This window comes from Uloborus diversus, chromosome 7 (genome assembly GCF_026930045.1).
Source record: "Uloborus diversus isolate 005 chromosome 7, Udiv.v.3.1, whole genome shotgun sequence".
NCBI lineage: Eukaryota > Metazoa > Arthropoda > Arachnida > Araneae > Uloboridae > Uloborus > Uloborus diversus.
Genome location: NC_072737.1, coordinates 87,013,630 through 87,034,400, shown reverse-complemented (window position 1 = coordinate 87,034,400; position 20,771 = coordinate 87,013,630). Strand labels below are relative to the sequence as shown.

The 20,771-nt window shown below is 34.2% G+C and overlaps 1 protein-coding gene across 1 annotated transcript in view; it reads right to left on the bottom strand.

The window, feature by feature from the left end:
* Positions 1–20,771, bottom strand: part of LOC129226777 (soluble guanylate cyclase 88E-like) — a 162,598-nt gene that overhangs the window by 111,871 nt on the left and 29,956 nt on the right. The window contains exons 2-3 of the mRNA XM_054861406.1: positions 10,492–10,770; positions 2,139–2,495 (exon numbers count right to left, since the gene is read on the bottom strand). Coding sequence (XP_054717381.1) covers positions 2,139–2,495; positions 10,492–10,770 — 636 coding nt within the window. The remainder of the gene's footprint in view (positions 1–2,138; positions 2,496–10,491; positions 10,771–20,771) is intronic.

The window sequence follows — 20,771 nt, the reverse complement described above, 5'->3', positions numbered from 1 at the left end:
TAAGGCTTTCTCTGCCAACGTTATCAAGAGTGTGCTACCAGTACGGCATTTCTGATAGATGTGCGATGTGCTGCAGCAATTGCTTCAGAAGCATTACAAGATTTTGGTACTGCGTCAAATAATTATCGCTTTATAGTCGTTGATAGGAATAAAATTCGAAGACAGCGACGGAAGTGTCACAGGTGTCACACACGAAGTACGTGCTTCTCTTCAAAACCTGCAAACTAGAAGTGAAAGGGTTTGAAAAGTACATTTTTCGATAGCCGAGAAGACAAAACTATGACAAAAAAAAATGGTTGGAGACATATACCATAGAAGAACCAGAAGTGAGGAACCCATGGTTGAAAAATACAATTCTCTTTATTTGGGTTATGTGACGCCAACTTCTGGAACAGAAAAGCATGTCGCGACAGCAATGTGATTTTTGAACTGAAAATTTATTTAAGCCTTAAGGATCTTTTAGCTTTTGGCTGTGATGGCACGGCCACGAATACCAGAAAAAAGAACGGTGCAATTGCGACCATAGAGAATAAAATTGGAATCCTGTCCCATGGTTGATCTGCGAACTGCATACGAGCAGCCTTTGCGTCACCTGTTCACATTACTTGATAGTGAAACTGCTGGTCCATGTGAATTTTCGCTGGACCCATAGGTAAATTGCTAGACAGGTGCGATAATTTACCACTGGTCCAGTTTGAAGCAATTACGCTCTTTGTCGTAGATGATGGGCTGTTAATATAATAAAGTATAACTTCATTTCCATTTAAAATTGCATTCTGCAGTTATTGCAAAAAAAATTGAACTTTAAAAGAAAAATATTGCAATGTACAAAAAGGCTTGAAAAAAGTCAGTTTTTGGAAATTTCACGAAATTTTACGAATTTGTGTGCGAACCTAATACTGCAAAGAATATAAATAATTTTGAAGATACATGAAAAGCGTGTTAAAAGGAAACATTTTAATGGTATTTAGAACAAAAATTTTGAACCTTATTATTTTTATAAAAATTTTGGAAAAATTGACATTTTCTCCTCTTTTTGGGGAAATTCAAGCCTTGGTAGGACCTTCAAGGAGTTGTTCAAACTTGATAATATTTTACATGTGTATTGTTCTTACACATGCACAGCTTTTGGTGGGTATTCCAAATTAAGATTAGAAATTTCATTTTTTTCGATCCACCCTAACGCACACCCCACATGCGAAAATTTATTCTTCTACAGCTTACCATTTTTGAGTTATAACTTATGAGAGATACATACGTACATCCAGCTGCAAGAAACAAAGCAATAATTAACTTGTTTGGTACCTAAGAATGCAGTATTAAAAACTCTTTCAGGTGGTGACTGATAGGGGTGTCATACAGAAATTTAAGTAAACAATTTTGTATGAAAACAGTAACTTCCTTTACTTTGTTTTTAAAAAAAACCATCAAAGGTCCTTTTTTTTTTTTTCAAAAACATCGGCCAATTGCATCGGCTTTTCGATGTTTTTTAAGGCCGATGGGCCGATGTTTCCTGCAAGTTAGCATCGGCCAGGCCTATGTATCGGTCGAGTCCTACTTCGTACTAGTAGGCGGCTTTGCTGATCACTATACTATTTGGCGACATTGATCTAGAGGAAATACGGTGTTAGCTGCTTTCGTACTGTAATCGCGTGGTGTATCAGTTGACGCTGCAATCGTTCATTTTTTTCGGTACAATTCTGAAAAAACTTTCTGCACTCTAATTACTCCGTTTTACAGTAATATTTATCATAAAAGTTTCCTGAATTTAGAAGTGTATGTATAGTGTGTCGTAGCTGCTTCTGAAAATTTGGCTTGTAACTAGCCACACTGCCGTGGGCAGGTAAATGGCATTAACTGCTGAAATGTATTGCTGAGATGTTTGAAGAAACGGTTTGGATTCCATACTAAGAACAAGGAAATAATAGAATTTACAGAGTTTTTTGTAGCGGAAACTAAATAGGCAAGCTTGTACAATAAAGTTAAAACATAACACATGACAAAAACATTAAAAAAAAGGAAATTTTTCAGCTACTGCCCTTTTTCTGCCCACGGCAGTATAATACTAACACATGAGCATTAATTGATAGATGCAGATGAAGTAATAACCGCTGCTAACAATAACAAAGAACACTTACCGCCACCCACGTGCATTCTATAAGCGGCTTCACGAGATCGAAGACGGCAGTCAGTTTTTTGCCCACGATATCAGGCATCACCGCCTGGAGACTATTCCCGATGGTCTTGACTAACAGCTCTTCGTCGAACACCACACAGAACGGAAAGATTTCTAGAAACATGAAAGCTCTAACAGGCATCATCGCTCCATCTGCTCCACCCTTCTGTGATGAAGAACGACGCTGGTCAGCCAGGGTCCTGAAGAAAGCTCTGTTGTCGAAAGTTAGACGCATGGTCACATGTAGAGTGTCAAAGAGAGTCTCTTCTTTCAAAACTTCGATGGCTACCTCTGTTTTGTAGAAGTGACGGCCAACTTCCTAAGAAATATGAATGTTTATCATGATTTTTAAACTTTTCGGAACTATCTGTGGTCAAACATTCAGAATAGCAAACGCGTGACGGTTTAGCAAGTCGAAGTATCACGCCTCGAAAGGTAAAACGCCCCAGTACATGTATTTATTTAACGATTTCAGCAACAGAGTATGCCTGTGTTAACTTTTTCAAGAGTAGTTGAGGCAGTGAGAAGCAAAGGGATGTAAATGGACATTTTCAAGTTTTGAGTAAAACGCGTTTAAAGATAACATCCTAGGTATCCTTTCATTGAATTTTTTTCTAAATCATGCTGCATAGCAGCAACTATACCATGGCTACTAGTACCATCTCTTGCCCCAAGACAGAGGAGAGGTTCACCTACCATGTGTACTGGCTAGCTCCAAATTTTTAATTTTGCCACTTACATCCCTTTGCTTCTCACTGCCTCATTTGTGTATAAAGAACTTTTTCGCATACAGTACGGTCATTTTCAGTGAATGTTTAGAGGTAATCACAGATTTATAGCAAAACTAAAAGCAAGGATGACACTTTTTAACAGATTTTCCTACATTTTAATTTTGCTAGAATAAAATTGATTTTGAAGTTTCATCTTGTCACTTATAGTATGTTTTGTATTGATTTGCACTAACTCAGTTAATTTTAAATTATTTTTGCTTATCATAACAAGTTTTATGATGTTGCCTGGAGCGGGGCACATAACCTAACGGAGTGGAAAAAACTGTCTGTAATGAACCCTAAAGCAGCAATTTTTTCTTTTCCAATAAAAAGTTTAATTCGTAGTTTTTGGTCATGATAGATTTTACACAGCGTCAGGACCTAATCTTTTATTTTTCGTTAAGCATAGAGGTTTTTTTCCGTTTCTGCTTAGACGGGCGTCATATCCCGACTTACTCTGTTGGTGATTTGCTTGAAATGAGAAACTGATTCACGTTATTGGTAATACCAAAATGTAGGTCAAAAAAATTGATGGTAATATCTTATCTTTCTGGCTAATAGGTTTTAAGTACTGAGATACATTATTGCTAGTACAAACAGTAGGCATGCAGGTCATAAAACGTAGAACGTCAAAGTTTTTATTACCTATCTCAATGGGAGATCTAATTCACAAGGAACTCTAATTTACGTTATATTGGTTGTGCTAACATGCTGGCTATAAGAAAAACAATGCATGATGGTAATTTCATAATTAGATGACGGATCTGTTTGAAATGAAACGCTGAATTACATTATTGGCAGTGCAAACTTGTATACTAGAAAACAGAATGAAAGATGGTAATTTATTATCAAGATGGAAGATTTGTTTGAAGTGCAACACTAATTTAGGTTATTGGTAATATGCTTTAACTTTGGATATCAGTTGTTTGATGTATTACAAACGCAAATAGGAAGGTTTTGCGTAATGGTAGATTCACTTATCGATAGATATATACGCTGACACACTTTTTTATCATCTTCAACATGATGGAAGAATGATGCAAATACATGAATTTTGGCATGCACCTTGAACAGCTCTTTTACATACAGCTCATTGGGGATTCTTTGAAACTGCAATAAGATAATTCCCTGTTCATAGGGGGGAAAAGAACCATTGCAGGTGGAATTTTCGACCTACTCCTAACCAAAGTTTTCGTTCAGAATAGTATTGGAGAACTGTAGGTTGCCACGTAAACGGATTTTATTGGAAATCCTTATTCTCCGCTTTAAGCCGGTGTACTGCATTTCCCATGCAAATGCACCATTTAACTCTGACTATTTGACTCGTAAACAGAGATGCAGTAGTATACATGCCTTTCGTTCATCTCCCTTTCATCATATTAAATATAAACAAAAATTATAGTAATATATTTCCTCCCCATTCTATCTTAAAGTCATAAAAATGGTGCGGAAGTCATACGGTTTCCACATCTTTAATACTTAGTTTATTAAAGTGAGGATGTTGGAAGTATTTCCTTGGAATAATGATTTGTTTCGAATTAGTGCGAAGTGGGTGTCTTGAAAATTTTGATCAGATGGGGCTGTTCATAAGAAGATTCCGAGCTAAGGAGCTTTATTGTAGGCACGTGTGTGCATCTGAACTCAGTTGCATCCCTAAGTTGCTTTCTGAAATAAATTTTAAGTTTTTTTTTATTGAATTGAAATGAAAATTATGAATCAATGGAAACTTTGCTAAAACTCGTAGCTAAAGTCCAAAGTAACTTTTCCGTCAAAAGCAATCAATTTAATATTTTTAAAATCATTTAAAGGAAAAATTACTGACTAAAATAGCATTATAAGTAATTTTAAACAACAGATATTAGAGTAACTTTCGGTTCTGAGTGTTTCCATTAGGATTATGCAGGAAATTTTCTGTCCCCCCCCCCCCCCCGAGCGAAACCGTAAAATATACCAACAATATTGCAACGCAGTTTTAAAACAACAAATTCGAATAAAACACAACATTTTATTACATATATGCGACATTGAGAAACGAAGGGATGTAAGTGGACATTTTAAAGTTTTGAGTAAAACACGTTTAAACATAAGGTTCTAGGTAAGCTTTCATTGATTTTTTTTTCTAAATCATGCTGTTCAGCAGCACCTTACCAGGGCTACTAATACTATCTCTGCCTCAAGGCAGAGGAGAGGTTTCCCTACTATTTGTACCGGTTTTCTCCAAATTTTTAATTTTGTGACTTGCATCCCTTTTCTTCTCACTGCCTCATATGCAGTCATTGTAAAATAATAATGGTGAGAATAAAGTTTATAAACTGTTATGAGCAAGTTAAAGCTAGTGGGTAATCATATTTTTACTAAAGACTATTAAGTCCTTTTTAAACTCGTTAGAAAATTATCTTATATTCCTTTCCAGAGCCAAATTGTTTTTGCAGAGTTTAAAAGTGACTGGATTACTTTTCAGCTTCCTGAAAAAGAAACTCACTCATTTTTATTAAAAAATGCATTTTAAAGAAATTACTTTCAAAATAAAAAACAAATTGTGAACAACTTTTGAGCCTGTCAGTGGTGTGCTGAAATCCTTTTAGTTAGTATTGTGAAGGTAATCTCAGCTTTTACAGTGGCGTTACTACGGGGGGGGGGGGCGGGGGCGGTACGCTCTGGTTGTCATCGGTCTGGAAAGTTACACCCTAAGTGGAATTGCAAGTTTTTTAAAAATATGAAGCAAAAATGCTTTTTAAGACTACAAATTCGAAAATTTTCCGGAGGATAAACCCCCGGACCCTCCAATTTTGTTTGTTTTTTGTACATTAGTCCACTTCAAATTTCGTAACACTACAAATATAGTTGTTTTCGAATTTTATGTGTTTTCATGGGTTTTTTTTTTTTCCCCCGTCTGTGTTGTTTGTTTGGGGGAGGACACCATAAATTACCGCCCCGGGCGTCATCCATGCTAGGTACGCCACTGGCTTTCATACAAGGTTTGTTGCACGGCTGCTATAGCTATTCCGGATAGACGATCTCAAACAAGGTTGAGACTGCAGTATGTGAATAGAGCAACGAACTATTCAGTATTTCATTGCAATTCTACCTTAGCTCAGGCTATGGGGGTGGCAAGTTGTTGCTTACTTTTAAATTAAATAATTATAAAAGCTATACATAATGACTCTGAAATCATAGGTAATAAACAAAAAATTGGTTAATATTTTTGAATGCAGGAATAAATTGATTGATAGATTCTCGGAATTTTTTTCCATGGTAAGTGGAAAAATTTTAGTAACATTTAGAAATATTTCTTATAAAACTGTACACTACAACAATTATCGTTCACATGTAATGTAAAATTATATGCAGAAAAACATTCTATACTAAAAATTGTGTGAACTAAAGGGTATGTTCAAAAAATACCTTTGAAAGTTTCACAAGTTTTGAAATTCGACTAGTGTGATTATCTTGCATTTCATTCAACACTAAAATATTTCATTACGAACCTTGATCATGAGAAGTCCCATTTTAAACAAAACCTTTTGAATTATTTACATTTGGATGGATTAAAATAATAGTCGCGTAAGTTAAAAATTGCACAAATTCACTCAAGCATGGATTTCGGTTTCTATTTAGGTCATCTGTTAATTGCGCAGAAAAATACTGAAATATATTGCCTACTATAGTAACTCACGTAAACTATCCAATAGCCCAAACTGCTGTTCTAATGAGAATGACAGTGGCATGAGTCAGTTTCCATGCAGATGATTAGAGCACACTCCATAACATTCCTTCTGGGCCGCCGAGAGCCAAGGCCCCCTTGTCAGTATAGTCTCCGGAACCTCATTCCCCATAAATCTTGTCAAATTTATACTACACAAATTCTATAAAATTCATCGTAATTTTAGAATGATAGAGTTGTAAGTCATTTAAAGCAAACTTTAAATTAATCCACAAGTAACTTTCGATAAAGTTGGTGCAGAATAAAAAAAGTATCTTTGGATACAAGTTCTTTCCTTGAAATTAAAGTTTACGCAGCCTTGATTTTTTTTCTTGATCTATCACGATTGCTTATTTTTGCTTATTGTGACAGTTTTGAATTCCTATAATTTTATCCCCCCCCCTCCCTCTGCAGCACCACCGTCGGTCGGCCGCCTCACGATGCTGCTCCTTTAGCGAAAACAGTCTCCAGGTTGCATCCATATCCTACACACACACGCGCATACATACACATGCACCTACACACACATTCATACATACAGACACCTACATATACACATAGACAAACATACCTACACATACACACAACTACCCACACATAAACATACCCCCTCCCCACACACAACTACCCACACACACATACAAACACGCATGCCAACACACACATACACATACACCCCCCCTTACACACAAACAAACATACCCCCTCACACACGCCTACATACACACACTCACACTCGTGATTGCGAAAAATATAATTTGAATTCAAGATGTCAAAATTCTTTTTTTTTTTCAGACATTTAAATGTACGAAACTTTTAGAGAGACTCGAAGCTATCTCAGAATTTCTTACGCCACTATCATTCCAACCACGATACTTCATTAATGAACAGGTTTTTATTTTTTAATAGTTCCATTAAGAAACTATTCAACGTTTATTTCAGGTCAATGCTTAGGTTTAATAATTTTGGGGCAAAGTCATTTCATATTCCTTTTTTTAGTGAACAAATACTAATTTAATGTTTAACTTTTCGCACATTTGTTCCTAACATACTAACATGTATAATTAAATATTTATGATGAATGAAAATGAAACAGTTTATTGCATCAATTGCAATTTTAATTCTATAGGTTAGTAGTTTTTAAATATTGCCTAAAAATACCTGCATTTTTGTAGTTCTATAGTAGCGTGTTGCGATATGAACAAATAGCACGCGTGAAAACATTTTAATTTATTCCTCAAGTATTTTAATTAACATTTCCTTTGAAAATACAGCTGATAAAGTATTTCAATCATATTTTGATAAAATACATAAATAGTTTACGCCTCGCTGCATTCAAAACGGCGAATTTTAGTTAATATAATCAAAATGAATCCCGACATTTTTAACTAATTTAAGACATAGTTGTTAACAAGCTTTGTTTGAGTCTGAAGAAAGAAAGAAAAAAAAAATCTCTTTAAAATGCAACGAAGCAATTTTTATCAATGTCGTTGATTGAATATGCATTAAGATTAATTATATGAACAAAAGACTAATTTTTGACTGTTGAATGCACGATTACTTTTCAATAAACTTCTAAATTCACTAACGTTTGCGGTGTATTTGATATCCAGCTTCTACGAAAGAAGTAAGTTTTTCTTGGGATGTAATACAAAATCATTATTTTCATGAAACATTTTTTTAAAGTATTTTCTGTTTACAATTTTTACCGAGATTCCGAATTATTATTGTAATTTTACTGTGTGCTTCAAAGTATGAGAAGTCAAAAGAGCTTTTTGTTTTTCTTATTATTGAAACTTCTGTTTTTTTTTTTCATTAATAAAGGTGTTTCTTTTCAATTCCGAGAAAAGTGTCAATAGTTTCCTGATTGTGTGTTTGCTCATTACGCTCGTTTTCGCATGAACTATATTTCCTTATTAATTGAATAAATTGAGAAATCGAGTTTTTTTTTAAATAATTCTCACTTAGTAGTTAAAAATATTCTGGGAAACTAATGTTGTTTTCCTTTTCAATAACGTTCCAACTCAGGGTGGGTTTTCCATTCCCTTTTTATTCACTCATTTCTTTATTCTTTCATTTATTTTTGATGATGAATACAGTTTTATTGTTATCTTTTTTTTCTCACTGGGATCATTAGCAATACATTTCTTCTAAGGTTTCTGAGTACACTGCCTTAATAGTATTGTTATAAACTATATTATCCTTCTTATAGACGTTGAAAAGCAAATAGAAATCAAAATTTCATTATGTATTGTTTCTCTTTGATAAAACAGTTAATTCTTGTAGTTGGTTTTTGTTCAGTCTTATACCACGTGAACTTTTGAATGCCGTTGTTACTCTCATTTAGTTTCTCACCCTCCCTTTATTTAGATATTTATTTAATTATTTCTTTAGTTTTACGATGAATAAATTTTCGTGATTGACTTGCTTTTTCTCATTGTAAATATTAACAATGTTTTGTTTCAAAGATTTCTGAGTACTCTAACATAATCATATAATAATTGTCATTAAAAAAGTAAAACCGCAAAGAAACTGGAAATCAAAATTTTGTGATATCACTCAATGGCGACAATAGGGCCACACCTGATTTTTTTTTTTTTTTTTAAGTTCTAGTAAGTATTGAGAAGTAAGTTATACCGTCCTTAAGCCAGGGGTGCTACAGAACTACATGCAATATACCGACATCCCGGTTATGCCTTCCTGAGCCCAGTTTCCTTCTTGTTATGGACTCATGAGTCCGAAATCTATACTAATAATATAAAGCCGAAGAATTTGTTTCTTTGTTTGAACGCTCTAATCTCAGGAACTATTGGTTCGAGTTGAAAAACTATTTTTGTGTTGAATAGTCCATTTATTGAGGAAGGCTATATGCTATGATTTACTTTGATATATTAATTAGAAAAAAGCTATTTAATGTTTTATAGTTTTAGCAGTTTTTAGTACTTTTTACCCCACAAACCCCGAAACTATTGCACCAGAAAAAATATTTCTTGTACCAAAATGTAGGAAATTTAATTTTGAGTATGATGAAAAAAAACTTTTTGCGGATTGAGAGATTTTTGTATTTTTATGAGTTTTTGAAAAAAAGACCCTTATTTCGCTTTTATGGCTGGGTTTAATTTTTTCTAAGCTCATCCCGCAAAATGTATAAATGCCGGTTTTTTTTTCTAAATTTTAACAATGTAATATTAAAAACATTTCACCCTTTTCAGAAAAAAAAGGTTTCAAAAATACGCATGATCTTTGTTTTTTATACATAGAAAAAGATTGCTAATTACCATCAGAGGTAGGTATGCATAATCGATAGATAAATATAGAGGTCAATATAGGTAGGTAGTCGGCAAAAGATAGGCCCGTATTGAAGGAACTTCAACGGGTGATCAATGCCACCCGCCCCCCCCCCCTTCTGACTTTCAAAAAAAAAAAATAAAACATTCACATAAAAGTGGACGTGCTTTCCCCCCTCCCCCCGACAAATTGGGCATTGTGAGTAACCGCCCCCCCCCCCCCCTTTCCCTCCTTTAGGACTGCTTGCATAGAAAGGCGAACCAGCTGGTCGGCTATCTTTTTATGTGTTTTGGCGAATAATTTTAAATTCCAAAGAGACTTACTTTAATAGGTTTTTCGAAAAGGTGTGTACGCATTTTAGTTGAAGAGAAATGACCATTTCACATCAGAAGAGGGGGGCGGGCGTGGATTTTTTTTTTATTCATCGGACTTCTTTTGAATTCTTAGCACGGGTATCGCCGTGCGGTAGTAAATAACCGAGCTGGAGGCAAAGATTTTCTGCCTCAAGCTCGGTTCATAGTAAAATAGATCATTATAATGAAATGTATTGTTACCCGTATTTGTCCAATCGTGTACCACAAAAACCCTCTCCTTGTCGTTCGATAATGCAAAGTGAGTCCTGTGGGAGATTCATTCTCGCAAAAGAAAGATGGAGCCTTCATGCGGGGGTAACTGAATTTCAGATATTCGTGCAGGTTGTCCAGTCCATTGAGGAAATCTCTCATGTGTCTACCGAGGACTCCCAAAACACGGTCGTAGCCATATTGGCCCACGAAAGATACGAAGTAGACTCCCATCTGGTCAAGGAATTCACGTTCCGATACTCCTAGCACCTGCAAGATAAAAAAATAAAGAAGATGGAACTAGAAAAACTATAAAAACTTATAGACAGCTTTGAGATAACTAACAGATTAAATGAAAAAACAATTCTACAAAACATTTCAGATTTTAAGCCTGAATTTTCCTATCTCTATTAAGCAATGTTTTTTAAGACTGAATATGAAAATACCCTTTTGTCTAAGATCCAGCTACATAACTCAGAATGTGGGGATTTTTTTTTCCTTGTTGACGTAGTGTATCTTAAATGGAAGATTTTTTTTTCGATGAAGGTTCCATTGTCAATGTCATGGAAGTGGTTATTTAGAGGTACCATCATTTTCTATAACAGAACGGCAATAACCACCGAGAGATGGCATTACTAGTCATCTCCGACACTACAACTTATGCAAAAACATGCAGGGGATGGAATTTTTCTCTGGTTTCCTGCCCCCGTGGGACGTGTCCAGCAATCGACACAAGGACATTTGAACCTACAGATTTATTCTGCACTTAACCGCAAATAGTCCATGGCTCCGATATCGAACCTGAGATCCTCCAATACAGAGTCCGATGGATTACCACTAGGCTTCCCACGATTTAAAACATGTTTACAATTGTAAAAAAAAAAAAAGTAAAACAGGACTACCTGCCAATGGCTTGCTTAATTAGCCAAGCTTAATTAACCAATATTAATGGCCAAGCTTAATTAGTAGTTGTAATTTGACTAATGTATTTCTGATTCCATAAACTTTATTGGTGATATTAACAAATAGAAAAAGATTGCTAACATTAAAAAAAGTTAACTCAGCAAAAATCCAGCGAAAATCAACCAACCTTTAAATATTGGCCCTTTTTTTGGTTCCGACCTATATGGTTTCAATTAAAAGCGTACGTGCGTATTACAAGGGGGTTTTTCGATTAAACGATGTAAATAAGATAATTTTGATAAAACCACAATTTTTCACACATTTAAAAACCCCTATGCAATGTTTTACTTACAACACAAGTATATGTCTCTCTGCACAAAATATTATCTCGCTTATACCGTTGTACATTAACTAGATATTACCATTTTATTCACATCATGTGAAACAGGATGAGAGATAAAACCAGAAAACTTTACATATTCTTCCGTCTTCATATTTTTATCTCTTATCTTGTTCCGTCATACATTTTGTATCCTTTTAAAATTTTAAAGAATCAAAACTTGAGCAGAAAATTATAAACTTGTTTGTTAATTCTCTCTCGAAATGAATAATTCTTCTTAGAACAGTTTTATCTCGAATGTCCTTATCTGAATTATCTTTCGCATTCAGTAGTAAATTTAAGGAGCTCAACTTCAAACTTTCATAAAGAATTCATTGAAATTCAGTTTGTTCTAAATTGCCTTATTCGCTTGTTCAATGAAATACAAAAGCTTTTGATCTCGGAGGAAAAACAAACAACATCGCAGCGAAACTTTAAATTAATCGTTGTCGAAATATTTTTCGAAATTTTCGGACGTCGTGAATGATTTTTGAAAAAATCTCAGCTTACTTCCTGCTAAAACCGGAGATTTTAAAATTATACTTTAAAAAGTATTTAAATTTTAAAAATGTGTAACTCTTTGAGAAGAAATGATATTCAGTGTTTGAATTTATAAATTATATTCTATATTTAAAAATTAATAAAAGTACATTCCATTTTAAGGGTTGCGTATTCATAAAAAGGAAAAATAACATGTTGCATTTCTAATAATCAGCTCAGATTGGGATTTGCCTTTCTTGAAAAAATGAAAATTCGCTCAAATTTCGGTTTCCAAATCTAGTGGGGTTAATTAACCGCAATTGTTGAATACGTGAAAAATGTTCTTATTCGTTGTAAATTATTGCAAATTTAAGTTTACATTGTTTTTATAATGCCTATAGAAAATTTTAAAAAATTCAACTTTGGTCTACATGTTTTGTTTTTTTCTTTAAATTAAATTCTTTGAACAGTCAAAATGAAATTTTTTAATCATGAGTTTAAAATGAATTCTTCAAGTACTCTTGGTTTCTACGTAATGATTATTTTGTAAAAATGAAATAGGAGGAGCAGGAAAAGTTCATAGGTTTTCATTTTTTAAAAGTGGAAGAATAACAAAGACAAATTCATTTTTAATACCTTTTTGTTTATAAAATTAGTTCGTAATATTTGACAGATAAGAGTGATTTTACTTGATACCAGTTTTAAGAACGCTTTTTGTGCTTATTGTTTTTTTCCCCGTCGGTTTAATGAATTAACTGGCTTAATTGGCATAAATTACGTTACAGGGAGTTACGTGCAAGTGCTTCTATATAGAATAGATTAAACTTAGCTTTATGCTCAAACATCTTTGTACTGTTGAAAAATTTTAGACTATCTTTTTTTTTCCTTTTTTCTTTTTTTTTTTTTTTTTTTTTGCACACGTTTAGGTCATTACTAAATGACCCTACTTTAAAGTTGTCTAGTGACGAAACTATTGCTCAAAAATAAACGAATTTTCGCAAAGAACATAATGACGGTATCTTAATTTTTTTGTGGAAATAGAAAAATTGTTCAAAATTTCTCCCCTAGAGGGCATTTTGTTATGCCTTACACACTTATTATGCACTAAAAAATCGCCCGTCAAGGTATGACGGGTGAAAATTGCTTCTACATTTAAACAAAGCAATTGCCTACTTGGTCATATTTTAATGATTGAAATTTTAACCATAACTCCAGTGGATTAACTCTAAACTCCAGTAGGTAGCGCTCATTATTGACAATTTTTTCGTTTCTTCATTCTCCTAAAATGAATCCTACCAGTAAGACAGTCAAGTTACAGGATCCAGTTCAGCCTCGTCAAACTAAAGCATTTCCCTGCATGTCAAACATTACCAAAATATATTATCAAATTATCATGCCGTGACGTGAGTTTCATTGTTGTTGACGTGAGGAGGGTTATTCGATCATTCGCTATCATATATATGTGTGAATTTATTCCAATTAAAACGAAAATAGTAGACGAAACACATTTAATGAGAACATACATATACGAACATAAATACGAAAACAAACGTAAAACTTCGGTGTCCAGGGCACGTCTGAACAATTCGACCATCTTTTACTAGCGTCTTGCACCGTACTCACGTCTATTCCTATTGCTATTCAGAGTCACAACTGACTACAACTGTATTTATGTCGAGGACTGCATACTAAGCGCCTTGCCTCCATTATTTTATATACCGATAGATGGCGGCACCATCACCGGATCGAACAGTTAATGAGAATTTAGAACTAGTCCAGGAGCTAATAGCTACCTGGTGCTAGCACCCCCAGAGGTATCGTTTCACTTGGAGGACATTGAGACCACGAGCATATTTAACGTCGCCCAGTCCCCTTTAATGACGACGGTGGGTCTTCGACCATCGAGGTTCGAACTCAGGACCCTCCGGCCCCGAATCCGACACTCTACTGATCGGGCTACCACGGCCCCTACTCACGTCTTGTTTTCCAATGCGCTCCGCTCGCCACGGCTTAGTGATACAGTTACCGTTAAGATTAAGGAGCTCCTACCCACATATAGGATTTGCGACGGTTTAAAAATAAATATTGCTACAAACTGAATTCAACATGATGGCCATTATTTTCAACTACCTTCTGGAATCGTAATATAGCATGATCTAAAAACTAGCCGCAGTGTGTTCTGGGAAATGCTGGGAACATATCGGGAAAGACTGACTTTATTAAGATCAGGTAAACTTTCAGGGTGCATTCAGAAACAAGGATCGGTCGTCTCGGTACCACCGCAAGCGTTCGGGAACGCTTGCGGTGGGACCGGTGACGTCACTTAACCGCGTGCGGAAACGCTGCGGTCGTTTTTTTGGCGGTCGACTTGGTAGCAACTTGTCGCACCGCTGTCTGGAAGCGGTTAGCGAGATCATAAAGTCACAAAGTCGTTGTTGACCAATCCGGTCATGTTTCATGGTTTGATCGTAGCGCACGTGACTTTCCCCATCACGAAACTTACACTTTGATTGGAGCATCGTTTGCTGCTGAAGTAGAACTACCACGGTATAACCACGAGCGTTCGAAAACAGAGCTGTTCTACCGGGTTTCCTAGAGAAATTCCAAATACGTCATAACCACACCCGACTAACCACGCGGTGTAACCGGTGGATCATTTCCGAACGCAGCCTTAATGTTATCACGATTTACGAGATATTTCGAACGTGCCTCCGAAGTTAAAAGTCTTAGGAATTAACTAGTGCGAGTTGAGAATAGCACAGATCACGAGAATGGCTTGATGACACGTTCTTTTGTGAAGTAATTTTTCAGGACGTCTTTAACACGAAAAATAATCGTGAAATCTAAACTGAAAAAGCAGTAGTAAATGTGTGTATTTCATTTAAAAAAAAAAAACTCTCTCTTCAGACGAAATTTAGAACTAATATTTTTACTTGCATGAATAAATCCCCATCCTTAAATTTCGTTACTTTCTGAGAAATAGTTTCGTCGCAAGAACATTTTAAGTCAAGTCGTTTAATGGGGTCGTTTCCAAAATTTTAAAAGTATTTTTTTCTGAAAGAGCATGTTTAAAAACATAGGATCTGACCATTATTTAAATAATTTGACTAAGTTTAATATTTTTAAAAAATACTTAAATAGGTGCGCTTTCATTGTTTACGCTTCTGCCGATGACATCTCAAAAGATGAAATGCCATTCAGTGTTGCCATTCACAGAGCAAAATATTTAATTCGCATCTTTACTCACTTGTATAAGAAACGATATCGTTTCCAATACAAGCGTACAAGCGTGATAGCAAGCGTAGAGAGCAATTTTAATTCGCTTCTTGATTATCATAACGTGGAAATGCGGTAGAAAGATGCGCCAAAGAGCATCATTTGTAACGTCATCAAGACCACGCCTTGTTTAAAAAATCGGACAGTTTAAAAAATTAATTTAAAAAATAATTGTTGGGAAAATAAAATCATTTTCTGGTTAAATGTTTTTTTTTTTTTTTTGCTTATTCTATCAATTTCAGTGACTAAAAGTATTACTTTTGACTGAAGGAAACAACCCCATTATGGCCAGCCTGCATGCTTGGGGGGGAGGGGTTTCATTAATATTTTTCTACGCATTAAATTTAAACTTGTACATATTTCTCTAAATATGATGATGAGGTTGATTATATGCTCAAGAGGTATTCAGTGGACAAAAAAGTAAGGGTTAAATTGAACACTACAGCGTTTCTGCGATGCGGGTTGCTAAATGTAGAAGATATAATACACTTCAATAAAAGCAGGGTAAACAAGGGATTCAAACAGTAATTATTTCGTTCCGGTTCAATTACAGAAAAGCATATCTGTACACTTCCATTCTACCAAAATTGAAGGTTTTCGATTCAGTTTTAAATGAATAGTTTTAGTTTATGTGCTTTCTCATTTGTACTAAATGTAATAATTAGGTTGTTTCCCAAATTTTAAAAGTATTTTTTTCAGAAAGAAAATGCTTAAAAACATAGGATCTGACCATTTTTTAAATAATTTGACGAAGTTTATTATTTTTAAAAATTAATTTAATCGGTGCGCAAATTCAATTTTATTTTTTACGTTTCTGCACATGAGATAACTAGTGACGAAATGCCAATTACTGATACTATTAGCGTAGAGCGCATTATTTTGCATTAAATAAAGATAAGTATTGACATTTGATAAATATAACAATGTTATAGTGCAATGGGGGGGGGGGATAGTAATGACGTTTATGTTTACTTCTGAAAAACCATCATTCAAAATTCTCATCATGATTGTTATTAATATTACTGTTATAGCTTTTGGTGGAAAAAGCTTTTGATGAAGAACATGTACCCTTATTGAAAACATCTTTTTGATTTGAACGACTTTCCGTTCAATTTTGAACAGTTCAAATCCCTTAACATTAGCGCCTACGGGGAAACTGAAAGTCAATATAGATTCCGAACTTAAAGGCAGAATTTACTTCGAAACAATTTTTTGTGAAACAAAATAGCTCTTGACGACCTACTCCCGAGTCCGACTCCAAGAATATTGGGGCACCTGACTCTGACTCCTGTGCCCGAAAATTGGACGCACTCGTGACTCCTGACTTCGACTCTGACTTTGTAGCTTTGGTAAAAATTTATACACTGAAGAAAAATGACCGACTCCGACTCTTGGAAATTCGACTCCGACTCCTGTATCAAAAAAAAAAGTCCGACTACTCTGACTCATCAAACATTGGCAGACTTGCAGACTTGAAGGAAAAATGACCAATTCCAATTCCAAGTCTTATTTGAATTAAAAGCTTTTAGCTCTCGAATATAACTTTTTTGTCCCAAAATCAGATTGACTCCAACTCCGCAGCCATGGTTTTTACTGTGAAATTATTATTTTTATTAATATGATTTGTAGATATTTTCACTCTAAAGTTTATGTATTCAGCTTTTGGTGGAGAAATTCGGAGTCCCTTATGCTTTTACATAAAAATATTCGCAGACGATTTTTTTTTCTTCGACAATGAAAATTATTTCTTTAAGTTGACATTTGAGGCACTGAGAAGCAAAGGGATGTAAGTGGACATTTTCAAGTTTTGAGTAAAACGCGTTTAAAAATAACATCCTAGGTAGGCTTTCATTGATTTTTCTTTTTCCAAATCATGCTATATAGCAGCACCTGCCACTGCTACTAGTACTATCTCTTGCCCCACGACAGAGGAGAGGTACCCCTGCTATTTGTACTGGTTGTATCCAAATTTTTAATTTTGCCACTTACATCCCTTTGCTTCTCACTGCCTCATTTCATTGTTTTTATTTATTTTTGAAAGAACATTAATTCATTTCAAAAAAAATTTGGCAACAGCGGAAAAACAAACGATTTTTTTTCAGTGGGGCCATGGATGTATTTACTTTTATGAGCTTTAATTTTAACTCTTTTTTTTTTCTTTTTGAAAACGGTTAAAGATTTTTTTAATGGAAGAAAATGTATTAGCTGCTTTGTTTAAAAGGTGCTACTACTTTATTTGTTTGTTTATTTATTTTTTATGCATATGATTCTTTCGATGAGCTAGACATATTTTATTTTCAGAAATCAGCTTGAAATATTAAAAAATTATGTTTGGAATAATTTGAGATTTTAGCTAATTTTAAGAATATTGATCAGATATCAGAAAGTCGATATTGGTATGCGGGAATGTAGGCGTTTTTAGTTCTAGACAGAACTTCTTGTTTAAATTGGTGTTGAAACACTTTATGAATTGATTTAATTAAAGTGTATCCTCGTCGCCTTGACGTTGAATTAGAAAATACTAATGAGTTGGTTATAGTAACGAAACGACTGATGATATATCGAACCGAAATGCAGATACTTTTGGGTTTTTTTCGGTTCAGTTCCGGTTTTCTTTCCGGACAAACTAAAGGTTTTCTCCTGTTTTCGATTCTGTTCCGGTTCGAAGCCCAGTTTCGAACTATATTTCTTATCTGATGGCCCTTTGGCTTAAATGTGAATACCTATTTTTTATTTATTTATTTGTTTCTTTTTTTCTTCCCATACCATTTCTTACTCCAGTTGGTCCTGTTGGTGAGTGGCAGGATATACAATACAGCATAAATATTTGTCGTTACATCGGAAGGGAACATGTAAAACATTTACAGAAACTGGGATAAAACAGCTTCAGTGTAAACTTGATTTATTGAAACAAAGTAATTGCCACATTCACAGCTGAGCTTTCTTTTTGCCTATTCCTTATGGTTGGGTCACGTTGTCCGCACGATTTCTGTGTAAAAGAAATTAAAAATAAGAAAAATGGCATGATGTAAAGGAAAAACTAATTAAGCGCCCATATAACGACACCCTAAACTACTATATTTTCTTAAATATTATTTTTTCTTTTCTTTAGTCAAACCCATGAAGTTGAAACTAAAAAAAGAACGAGCTGATGTGTGCATCACATGATTTTCTTTTACGCCAATTTAAAGTTATTTCCCCATTAATGGCAATTTTAACTTGATTCAAAAGTTAACTCTTTAAATATCACCAACAATAGCCAAATGGAAACCAGATTTTTAGAAAAGAAAAAGAAAAAAATCGCCGAATTTGTCACCAAGTTGGCGACAAAACTTGGCGACCAAAAGCTTGGCGATATATTGCCAAGTGTTTGCATAAATTGTAACACCACATGAGTTTGCATTGAAATTAACATTGATTCCCCCCCCCCCAAAGGTGTAAAAGATCCCCTTTGGAACATTCGAAGGCAACCAAAAAGGGAGCTGCACAACTAGATCCCACTAGGAGTCTACGTACCAAATTTCAACTTTCTAGGACATACCGTTCTTGAGTTATGCGACATACCTACGCACATACGCACATATGCACATACATAAATACGTACATACGGACGTCACGAGAAAAGTCGTTGTAAATTAACTCGGGGAATGTCAAAATGGATATTTCGGGTGCCTATACATTCTTAGACACTTATCCACGTGTGGTCGGGTTGAAAAAAAAACTCAACATTAATTCGGGAGTGATCAAAATGGAAATTATAAGGCCGAATTTTGAGGGAAATTTTTTTTCGCGAATACAATGCTACTTTTTTTGTAAAAGGAAGTAAAGAAGTGAAAAACAGAAAGCAAGGGAAAAAAGAAAATTGACAGATTTTAATATAAACGAGTTAAAACTGATGAAAGAAACCCCAATTTTACAAAAACAAACCAAAAAGAAAAACAGGGGGAAGAAGAAATTAAAATTTCAAAAAAAAAAAAAAAAATGTTAATTCAAAACTTCCTACATTAAACGCTTAAGAAATATATAACTCTTCAACTGAAGATGAGACTGATAAATATAATGCGTGCATTTTTTCTAGTGTATTATTCAACTTCGATGGATATACATACAAATGTGTATCGAACGCTGTAAAGGCAGAGGATAAGCTTAGGATGCTTATTAGAATTGTGAAAACGATGACACTTCGTTTGCATAAAATAAATATTTTTATTTTGTGATTATATAAGTCATTATATTGCTTTATTTTATAAAACTGTATTTTTCAGTTAACTTTCAATTAAACTTCTTTTAGTGAAATTTCTTACCCTTAGTGGATTTGGTATAACTTCCGACTAAGCTAACCTGGGTCCGAAATCCTAAATTTTGTAAAAATTGACAAAAAGGAATCATTGAGTGTGGCTGTGAACATCAAGACTATAAAACTCAGAAAAATAATTTCTTAAATTATAAGGACGCATATGCAGTAGTTTTGATGCAAGAAATCTCTCGAAATACTACTTCTGTCACTATAAAACTCTAATGTTCGATTTTGATTCTTTTTCTACTAGAGTTTAACACTATGTTCCACTATACACTGCACACATCAAATTAAAAAAAAAATAGTGTTTTAATTTTACCAATATTTTAAACAAATATAGCTGTACTTCAAACTAAAAATAAATAATAAAATACCAAAATTGAACAATATTTGCCAGCTGAAAAGAAAAAACGTAACCATTTGTTATAAAGTTACCACCTCAGAAAATTCTATTACTGCGATTGGGGATTGCCTTAAAGCACTTCAATTCAAAACAAATTGCAAAGCGCGGTTGGTGTTTTTTCTGTATTGACAAATATTACCAATTCAAGTGACAACTTAAACATATAAAACAAAAATCACAATTTCGTGTGAAAGTAATCGGATAAATTCTCAATTCTTTCAGAAACATGTTTATTTCGTTTCCAGAATCAAAAGAACATTTTATTTCTGATGTTTTCAAAAAGAGATTTTATTTATTTACTTGAAAAATACCCAGCTTTGCCTGAGTCAGTAATAATTGTGAGAAACAATCGCTACTTTCATTTGTTTTCTGCTTTAACTAAAATAACTCAAAACACACCGCTTTGAAGTGAATAAAAATTGAGCTTCTTCCTTACCCATAAAAGTAAAATAGCAATAAGTATAAAGAACGAAATAGTACTCAGTTAGAAACGAAAGCACGACATTTAAGCATATAAACATTTGAAGAATTTC